The sequence below is a fragment of the Physeter macrocephalus genome, chromosome 9 (genome assembly GCF_002837175.3).
Source record: "Physeter macrocephalus isolate SW-GA chromosome 9, ASM283717v5, whole genome shotgun sequence".
Lineage (NCBI taxonomy): Eukaryota > Metazoa > Chordata > Mammalia > Artiodactyla > Physeteridae > Physeter > Physeter macrocephalus.
The window spans coordinates 51,145,740-51,156,923 of record NC_041222.1 but is presented as its reverse complement, the minus strand read 5'-3'; the positions used below and the strand labels follow the sequence as shown (position 1 = coordinate 51,156,923).

Genomic DNA, 11,184 nt, shown 5'->3' with positions numbered 1-11,184 from the left:
GACGCGCAGGCTCAGCGGCCATGGCTCACGGGCCCAGCCGCTCCACGGCATGTGGGATCTTCGCGGACCGGGGCACGAACCCGCGTCCCCTGCATCGGCAGGCGGACTCCCAACCACTGCGCCACCAGGGAAGCCCGGCAGCTGTCTTAATGGAGGGATCAAGGCAGAGGAAAATGTCACAGATGACTCTGAGGTCTGAGCTTGGATGACAAAATAAATGATGCTGCCATGCATCCTGAAGGATGAAAGATCAGGAGGAAATTAATGAGTTTAATTTTGTGTACATTTTACATGAGGTATCAGTGAAATCAGTCTCCATTTATATTAGTCTCCATTTGTGTCCACTCTTCTGTTTCTATCATTTAGAAAACTAAAAAGAAGAATGGAATATCTGTGTGATTTTGATTCCAACAAAATTTAGTATGAAAGGGAGATTTTCTTTTTCTGTTGTTGAAATGTTCTATGGATATTGTTTGATCTCCCACCATAGTTCCAGACAATGTTGCAGGAGTTCAGTGGAGAGAATGCTGACTTTCTCATGGCTCTTACATAGTATAGGTAATTGGGGAGTTTGGACAAGTAGAGAGTCAGGTGGAGTGGAGTCCTATGATACCAAAAGTTGGTTGGATAGGGGAGGCCACAGGAGGAGCTCCCAACCCCAGTTTAGTAGTTCAGGGAAGAGGCCCTGAAAAAAGCAACATCTAAGCTGAGGCTTAAAGAATCACAATAAGCTGGTCCATGGGAGTGGGGGTGGGGTGACGCTGTTTCGGGCAGAGGACAGCACATGTGATATTGCCCAAGCAAGACAAAGACTAGCACTTGTTATTCGTCCACATCTTACCCATCCATTAAGACTTTTCAGCTGGCATCCAACAAACATATATTCTAGACATACTGTATTGCCAGCACTAGGTCTGGAAATAGAAAGATGATTGAGATAAAGCCCTACCTTATAGTAGGAAAACAGATACAGGGAATAGATAATAAGAACATAATGGAGCAAGTACTGCCAGGTACTGTAGAAACATAAATACAGAATTCTAGCCCAACTTGGATGTCAAGGGAGATATCCAGAAGGAGCTGATATCTAATAAGTCTTGAATGATTAGAAAGATTTAGAGAAGGTAAAATAGTTTCAAACAATGAAGGAACAGTCCATATAGTTTATATGGGCTATAAATTGAGTCTATTAAAAACATGTACTATTCAGGCAAAGAGTAAATAAAAGATGAAAATAGTGTCACATAATCTGTAGTTTTTACTATTAGATTTCAAAACTTTTCTTTATATATTAAAAAAAAGATTTTAATGGCTATTTACCAAATTAGTTTGGTAGAATGTCTTAGACATTATTGGGAAATGACATTTTAGTCCATTGGTGATAGACTTCTTTTTCATTTCCCAACCTCTAAATGAATTGAGAGTATTGCAGAATATAGTCTCTCTCTCTCAGTATTTTTCTTTAGCTTGTTCAATTTTTCTTTGTTTTATTTATGTACTTCTTCTTTGTAATATTTGACATGGGAGTCAAAGAAAAGGGATAAAACTTTGGTAACAAAGATCAGAGACTATTGCAAAACAGAAAAAGAAAGCAAACCATTATGAAAAAAACTCTGTTCTAGAAATGAAGTAAAGATTCCCAGAAATATATTCTAAACACTCTGGGGAAAAGACAAGAGCAAAAGACAAAACTGGGGAAAAGACAAGAGCAGAAGACAAAACTAGGGAAAAGTATAAGAACCATAAGAAATGAAAAGCAAATCTCCTGTTAGCAAAAATCCCTAGATAATTCATATTCACTATGTTTTTTAAAGGGACAATAGCGTAAAGTTACCCATCCAGTCTTCTAGGTTGGTTCATGTGGCATCGTCAAATATGACAAGAAGTTGTGTGCCATGCGGTGCCACTTGCAGTTCAGAAATTAGAGTGGAGCTTTTTGTTAAGTATCGTAAGGGAGAAATGAGGGGAGAAAACAGAATCGATTCCAGAGCTCTGGGGTGGGTTGCTAACTTGTATTTAGGTAAAAGCTAGCTACAAAGATGCTTCCAATTTGTTTTTCTATCAAAATACAATTTTGATGATTGAAGGGCTGTTTTGTTTATCAACAGAAAACCAGGCTTTCCTCGTTTCCGGCCAAGATAATTGAGAGGTCTTGAGCCCCACCTCCAAACTCCTCAACATCTGAAAATAAATCTGTTTCTTGTAAACATAATGCAGACATAGTTCCTTGCTTCTGTGATTTCACACTTGGCTTTTGTGTGGAGAAGCTGGGAGCTCCCTCAGCGAAGGGCCAGATTTTTCACGAAACAGCCACATTGGTACTGCAGGTTCTAGTACCAGGAATTTTGTGGGGCTTCAGCCTTCTCTTTGAATACATTTAGGGGGCAGAATGCTGGTCAGAAACTCTAGCAATGCCACCATCCGTCAGAAGCAAGTTGTGGTGACAAAGAGGACTTCTGTAACTCTATAGAGCAGGATTTTACTCTGGTAAGAAAAAAAAGCACCACACAGATTGTACTCAGAGAAAATGCTGCCAGAAGGTACCCAATGTAAATTAACTCCATAGCAACCATTTCATGTTTATGAAGAATAAAAATGAAGAATAAGGGCATTTTATAAAATTTTAAATTTATTATCTACTTTGTCTTTTAAAGAAAGACATTCTTGGAAGCACAGTTGTTTCATAACACACATGCACCACTATTAGCAGCTCAGTGTGTATAAGCTGTTTAATGTTTAATTCATGCATCATATGTTTGTTAATTGAAGTGGTAAAGGCTTAAATTTGTATAGAGCTTTACAATTTACTGAAGGTATTAGAGCATTTCACTTAAGTCTCACAATAACCCTGTGAGGTAGGTGCTCTCCCCTTTTACAGGTGAGTAAAGTGAGGCCCAAAGACACTAAGTGGCGCAGCCAAGATCATAGAGTTGATACTGCTAATAGTTAATAGGGACAGAGGACTTACTAGGTGTTCTTCAGAGGACACTGCACACAGTGACTGCTGTCATCTTCACACCAAGGGTCCTCTTCATTTTACAGCTGACGAAGCTATAAGGTAGTATACTAATTTGCCCTGGCAACACAATAGCAGAACCAGAGAGGAAAGATTTGAACTTAGGCATTCTGGCTCCAGAGTCTACATGTTGAACCACAACCATGCCTCTGACCATAAAATGATTGACCAAACCAGGATATTTTTTCCTAGGACAATTGCTAAACATTTAAGAACTCCATAACAATTAGATGTCAATAGGACTGCCCCAGACAAACCTTAGAACCAAGAGGAATCAGGTGCATGCACTGGCCACAGATTATGGAAATGTATGTTAAATGTGGAACAATAAAATCAGTAGGTTGTCATGAGAATTTAGAGGAGAGGTAAAGGGAGAGGCTAGCCACAGTCAGCATTATCATCTGCCATTTTACAAATGAGGAAAATGAGGCTTAAGACAATTAATAACTTGTCTGACAACACATAGCTTAAAAGATTAGAAACCTTAATTTAAACAGAGAAACTAGAAAGATCATTCCACCTGCTTTGGTTTTCCTGTGGTTAATTAATTTGATTTAAACAATATATACCCAAATGACCAAAGCCAGGAAAAAAAAAAAATCAAAAAATTATTCAAGGCATGACATTCATCATTAAACTCTGAGACAAATTTTGACCTCCCAGTTAAATAAAGAGTTGGAGAACGCTAGCATGGACTGTTAATACAAAACGCCTGCCAGAATTTGAAGTGGGACTGCCACAAAGACCAGAGCTCACCTTCCCATATAATTATAGGGAACTGGGCCCCTTGATGATAACATATTAAATAAAATTAGTAAAACTTTACATAGGATAATTAAAGTTCTGAAGGTTATATTTAACTTATCTAATTAAATCTAATATACTGGGAAAACACAGCTTACTTTACAAGTAGTCGAGGGCTTTCCAGATATATTGATTCTCAAGTTATTTATTTTCCATTAGTTTAATAGCGAAGGTCTATGTTGAAAAGGGTATTTGAAGGCTAAACTTCAGGCTTGAGTTAGACAGGCAAACAGAGTATAACATTTAATTTTACCCATGTGGGAAGCTGCTCTATGTCCAAAAGCAATTTTTTTTTTTTTTTTTTTTTTTTTTGCATTTCAAGCAAGTTCTTTCAGTTCATATGATTTGGTTGATGTGAATTTGCAGGGTATATGTTAGTTCCTCACTTTACAGAGGCATCTTACCTTCCCTAATACCGCAACTAGGATCACCGCTTTGCTGGTAACTAAAAGACATTTAGGCATGTCATTAGGCTGGTTTGGAGAAAAGAGAAGAAGCCTGATGAGGTTTCAAGTTGGAAAGTTCTAATGCAAGAGAAGGGCCTCAAAGTGGTTTTGACTTCCTGATCTAGGGGAGGCATAAATCCCCAAGAGTTACCCGCTTCACCCACTTCCACTTTTCAGTGAAAAAAGAACTCAGTGATAAAATGGCAACGTTAGCAAATTTGGGGAAATTATATGTGTACCTGCTTTAGGAATGTGTTTCTAAGTATATGAATATGTCTTAAACGTATAAGAAAATTATGGACTAAAAATGGTTCATTGCGACCATGTAATAGGGGTCATTGGTCTAAGCAGAGATCAGGGAAGGTTTGAGTTAGGAAGTAAAAAAGTGAGTTGCTATCTGAGGAAAGAGAGAAGATAACTTGGGATTTGTTGGGAGTGACAGAAGGTTCTAGACAGATGGTACAGAATGATCAAAGACAGAATGGACCAAGTAAATTCAAGAAACTTAAAGCCCACCAGGGCGTAGCTCAGAGAGCACACAGAGATGGATTCAGGCAAGATCCTGCTGAGTCTTATAATGCCTTTGGTATTTATCCTAAGACAAATGAGGATCCATGGAAATATTTTTTTAAATGGAAATGTTACAATTAATTTTCTATTGCAAAATGAAAATTTCAGAGACTGCACTAAAGGGAGTTTAACTCAATGGAGAGAGAAAATTAGGAGACAAAGTTAGGAGCAACCCAGGCATGAGACAATGGAATGAAGCCAGAGCGGTGGCAGTAGGGATAGGGAGAAGCGAATGCACTATAGATAGTTTGGAAGTAATAGGACTTAGCGGTAGTTTGGGTATGAGACAGGAAGAGAGTTAATGCAGATTGTCAGTGATAACACCTAGGTTTACAGCGTGTGCCCTAAAATGGATCATGGTGCAATATTGGAAGAGGATTACTTTTGGAGGCGTATTTTTTGTTTTAACCACAGTAAATTTGAGGTACTTTTGTGACATAGAAATGGAGACATAAAGTTGGAAGGGGATAAACTTGTGGAGTTCAGAGGAGCGTTCTGGGCTGAAGATGTGAATCTGTAAATCATTTGCATCTAGGGGATGACTGATTCCCTGAGCTGGAATGAGATCACATGGGAAGAAAAGAGGAAGTAAAGACAAATCCTTGGCTAGATCCTTGAGGAACTCCACCATTGAAAAGCTGGGCAGCAGATAATAAATCCTGCTAAAGAAATAAGGTTAACATGGTGAGAGATTTAAGTAGAAAACCAGGAGAGTTGGATACAGAGAAAGAACTGAATATGTTTCATGGAGGGTGTTATGAATACTCAGATTCTGATAAAAGATCAGTAAGAAGAGAGTGAAAAATTCTCCTTTTGATGCAATACTGACGACCCAGGTGAAGGTGGTGAGATGGGCAGATGAGGCAGGAGCTAGAGCACAGTTGACTGGGAAGTGAATGGAAGGTAAAGACATGGAGAACAGCAAGAACACACAGCTCTTCTCAGAACTGGGGCAGTAAGAGGTAGGAGAGAGAGAGAGAGTGATGACTGGAGCAGGATGTGGTTTGTTTTGTCCTGCCAGTGACTGAAAGCTAATCGATAGAATCCAACGAGGATGGAGAAATCGAGATATATGGGAGACAAGGGGTATAGTATATGGTAAACATCCTAAGAGAGTGAGATGCAGGACCCAATTCAAGAAAAAGTATTTGGCTCTGGAAAGTGTAGTCAGCCCTTCTACGGTACCGATAGGAAAGATTATGGTTTGCACTCAGATATAGGTAGGCTTGTAGTTTGTTAGACGATGAGGGAATGCTTGTCTAAATCTTTTTCTTTTCTCTGTATATAAGAGCGAAGGCCATCTTCTAGTGGAGAGGCATCATGCATGTCCAAGATTTGAGGCCAGGGAAGAAAGTGTGAAAAACTTATTGTGAAGATTGGATGGACTAGGTAACTAGAGAAGCTGTGGTTGTATTGCCAGGCAGTGTTGAAGGCCTGTTTGAGTTTGCTGAATGTGAACTTATGGCATCATTCTACCCTGTGCATTATGTCTCAAGCTGTATTCAGCTCCTTTCGTTCAGGCACAGAGAGAGGCTGTCAGATTTTAGCTAAGGCAGAATGGAGGATGTGGGTTTTGGCAAAGAAGAGCTCAAGAAATTGAGAGCCCTGGGTGGTGCATGGGCCAGCCCTCTGAAGGTTGAAGTCACCCAAAATGTTGGCAGAGTTTGGGAGGAAAAAGAAGAGTTAACCCTGGGAAAAACAAAACAAAACAAAAACTTCCATAAAGGAAAGATTCTGAAGAGGTTGGTAGATGGCAGAAATCAGTAAGAGAAGACCATAGCATAGCTGAATTTTGTACGAGCTTCCAAAAGGAGGGCTTATCGTGAGTTTAGCAAAAGGGTGGAGGAAAAAATATCTGCAAGAAGCAACAGTGAACCAGGAAAGAAACCCAAACCCTAAACCTGAGGTTCATGGGCAGAGGAAGAGGGATAAATTAACAGCCACCACGTGAGAAGTCTGCAAAGCAGTATCCTCAGGGGAGAGTTAGGCTTCAGGAAAGGCAAATACGAGGTTCTTTACAAAGTCATAGCTGCAGAGAATACAGTTGAAATGTGTGGATTTGGACCCAGGAGTTCCAAATTCCCAACACCCCATTTCTTTCAATAGGTGAGAGCTGCTTTGAAAGGCTCCACTTTGGCTGCTCTAGATGAATGCTTTAGTGATCGTGGAGAGAAAAGGTTATGGATATCCAGCCACACTGTTAATTAATTGCTATGGGGAAGGCTGTTCAATTCTTATCCGAGCCACAAATGAAATGAATAGTCGGGGAGTGCTGAAGAACGGATTCTTTTTTCATGTACAAGAATGGCAACTCAAAGTATGAAAGCAGAAGAAAAATTAATAGGATTCATCAGCTTAACGTTGATTTCCAAGATTCTGAACGAGGACAGTGGGGGCTCCCTGATCACGTGCAGTATCATTACTTTAGGCAAAGAGAAGCTGTCCTGACTTTGTGCGATTGGTAGTGAAAAGTAAGAGGTTCCCTGACAAGTGTGTTTATCAGGTCCATCTGCAGTGTTATTTTGTACGCTAGGTTGCAGCCCCTGTCATTCTTCTCCATGCTCATTTAACATGACGGACCTGTTTGGCAAATCCTTCAGGTGGTGGGAGGACAGGAAGAGGAGGAAGCTTACTCTGGACCATAAAAGATACTGGCCTCTCTCACATACCCCACTTTTCCTTCTCCTTACCCTCCTCGATCATCAACATTATTTGTAGGAAAGAAAATGGATGGCTAAGTGATGTGACCCTGTGAACCTGCTGATGAGTTGCTCAGAGCACCATGGAGAGCGGATTCTGCTGTAGTTGTCTGGTTTGACTTGAACTCTTGATCAGGGGGGAAAAAAAAGTTGGATAAGTCCTTTAATCTACACCTCAGGGAATTTCACTGTGTCCTACTGTGTCTGTGTTCAGATCCATCTCTCCCACCATGATGGTCAATACCAGCCAGTAGCAGCTGGCATCTGTAAAAGTGCTACGTGACACACACTGCACTAAGCACTTTGTGTTCGTTTTATTTCCCCAGAATAAGTCTGATATTATTTACTCTCATTTTCAGTATATGCGACTGAGATTCAGGGATGTTAGATGATCAGCCCAGGATCACACAGCTCATTAGTGGCAGATCCTAAATTTTGGGCCAGATATATCTCTAGATGCCGCATTGTTTACCAGAACGCTCCAGATCAGCCCTGCCCAACAAATGTAATGAGAGCCACATGTGAAATATTACACTTTCTAGCAGCTATGGTAAAGAGTACAAAGAAACAGATGTAATTAATTTTAATTTCATTTTTTACAAAATGCATTATATCCAGGATATTATCATTTTAACATGTGATCACTATTAAAAAATTATTGCTGAGATATTTTACATTTATTTTTCATACTAAGTTTTTGAAATCCAGTGTCTTTGACAGGTAGAGCACATGTCATTTCAGACTAGCCACATCTCAAGTGCCTGATAGCCACAAGGGGCTAGCGGCTACTATACTGGACAGAGCTGCTCCAGACTCTGTTTGTGGAAACAGAGTTCATTATCACACAGGATTTGTTGAGTTGATTACGGGTTTTGCTTTGCGATAAGAACAAACAGGGCTTCCTGTGTGTACTATTAGTCTCCGTAATATAATGTGATACAAGCTTGATAGCACCCATCCTGTTCTCATCCCTTTCCTCTGAGATGCAGAGGTAGGGGTGTGTGTGTGTGTGTGTGTGTGTGTGTGTGTGTGTGTGTGTGTGTGTGTGTGTGTGTGTGTGTGTGTGTGTGTGTGTATTTGTGTGTGTATTCATTTCCACAATAAATTTCCATAAAAGTGCTTTATGATACAGAGTAAATGAAACAAAAGCAGATTACTGCCACAGTTAAGAGATATATATCTCTCTCTACATATATAGGTTTGTATCCCCTTACTATCTGTTTTAACTTGAGCGATTATTCAGTCTCTGTGTAGCTGTCTTTTTTGTCTCTTACCTGTCCTTAAAGGATTTTTGCGAGGGCAAAATGAGATTATGCATTTACTATAATACCTAAAAAGTAGGAAGTGATTACTGTGGTGGCTATTATTATACCTTATGTTCAAAGTCCTTGTATAGTTACTACCAAAAATCAGTATGAGCAGAGTCCCTAACTCTGAATATAAGAGCACGGTATACACTATACGGAAGTTACAAAACAACTTTACAAATAACCCACATCTGTTTGGGGACAAGGAACCTTTATACATAAATTGTAGTTGATCGTTCTCAGTGTGAGGACTCGCTTACTTTTGTCCCTTCCTACAGAGGTATTATACTGAGACCTATTTTGAAAACCCTTAGGTAGTGACTGTCTCCAAATTTCTGCAGTACCTACCTTAAGGTTTGCAATTTGATGGGTAGAAAGAGAGGGGAACCTTAACATCTTTATATACTTGTGAGATGACGAGTAATTTTTATGCTTTTAATTTTTTTATCCAAATAAAATGTATTTTAACGGTGTATAAAGAAAATCATTGTCATCGTGTAGGCATTTGTATGAGCTTAGAGTAATTTTTATTACACATCTTCTTTAAAAAAAATCATCTTATAAATTAATGTCATAGAAGATTCTTGGTTCAGCAGCCTGTGGTGGTAGATTTCAATATACCCACCTTGTATGTGTCCAGCACCAGGGTACTAACAAACTATTTCCACTCTGTTTATGATACCTAATAAAGGTCAGTCAACCATGGTGATATTACCATACAAGATCACTGAAGTCACACATAAATGTCTACCCATGTTGTTTTTAAAATTGAACAAACAGGTGGTTATCTGTCATTGATGGACAAGTCACTCCATAATCCATAATTTGCCTTCAGTCTCAATCTTCAGGTCTGTGGAAGATTTAAGGATATATCCATTTTCTTTTCCCTCCGAACTAACCTTATTTTTGTCTATCTGTTCTTGTGCAGAGGTTACTACATAATAATTGTGCCTTTGAAGAAATCTCGTGGGAAATTTATCAAGCCATGGGAGAGTCCAGATGAAATGGAATTAGATGAGGTAACTATGTGTTTGGGGCTGTGCCGTTCATTAGTTATTTAATTTTTAAAATAGCCTTCTCCTCTCTGTGGAGACCTTTCAGCATCTAATCTGGGTGCTGACTCCTACATGGCTGGCTGGTCAGCTTGCTACTCAGATGGTTCACTGCTATGGGTGTGTTAACCTCTTGGGGTCCCAACAAAGAGCTTTTTGATTTAATTAAAAGACATTAAGCTGTTGTAAAGCTTACAACCTATCTGATCTTTGTTGGCTTTAATATTTTGCCCCGTGCCCCTTGTAAAACATGATGCAGAGGTGTGGAAGGTGAAGTGAATTGTCAGCAAAGGCTTAATCACCATTGCTGTGAATTCCAAAGTATGCTTCATCAGTGCAGTGGTAGCTGAGGCTGTTAAAAATGCTAAGTTGCAGTTTGCACCAGAGTTCAACACTTGACCTGCTATGTGTTCTTGACCAATTTCTGACGGAATTGTGCTGGTTAGCACATATTTGCTTTATTCTATATTTTGTGGGATATCAGAATCAAAAATGCATGTAACTTCAGGGGCAAACAAAACAAATCCCAGAATTTTGAGCTGAGCAAGAAATACGGTACAAACAACAGAGCAAATACTAAATACTATTAATTTCTAAAACCTTACAACAACAACAGGTACCTTGGTACTCTTTTTTGCAAAAAGAACAGTTTTTTTGGAAAGTAAATACATAGTATATAGAACAAGATCTAATTTTGACATACTTCTGTTTAGATGAGAAAACTGTGATCAAAAGTGTTAAGCCAGATCCCTAGAGGGCCACAGCAGGTTAATGGCTGGGCTTCACATTTTGAAATACTGTACAGGAGAGACTTTACAATTTTAACATGATTCTAGTTTGAATGAGTTCAGAAGTCAAATAAAAAAGGCCCCCGTTAGGGGAAATACGAGATTTTCATTTATTGGATTTATTTACAACATGTTCTATATCTTATAACCCAACCTGTTATTTTTAGGTATTTTCTGTCCCTCAAATTCCTTGCATACAAAGCAAGAAAAAGCAGAAATTCCCTAACTGCATTACAGGGAAGTGATGTTTATTTCATACATGTCTGCACTAAGGAGACTGTGATCTCGAGAGCAGGGCTGTTAGCTTCTTTTGGCAGACATGTGTCATCCCTAGAAGTATGTTTCATCATCAACCACTTCATTTATCTGAGTTAAACTTGATCAAGTTTAGAAAGGGAGATGAGTTCAAGGTTAGGACTATGCTTTTGTGTCACTGTTTAGTGAGAAGATGAGCACTGAAGGAGTATAAAATGAGATACATTTCAATCATGCTGTCAGGTAA

The 11,184-nt window shown here is 39.2% G+C and overlaps 1 protein-coding gene across 1 annotated transcript in view; it reads left to right on the top strand.

Annotated features, from left to right (window-relative positions):
* The window catches only part of PTPRD (protein tyrosine phosphatase receptor type D), a 431,923-nt gene that overhangs the window by 275,186 nt on the left and 145,553 nt on the right, over window positions 1-11,184 (top strand). Inside the window, exon 20 of the mRNA XM_024126828.3 lies at window positions 9,771-9,861. Coding sequence (XP_023982596.1) covers window positions 9,771-9,861 — 91 coding nt within the window. The remainder of the gene's footprint in view (window positions 1-9,770; window positions 9,862-11,184) is intronic.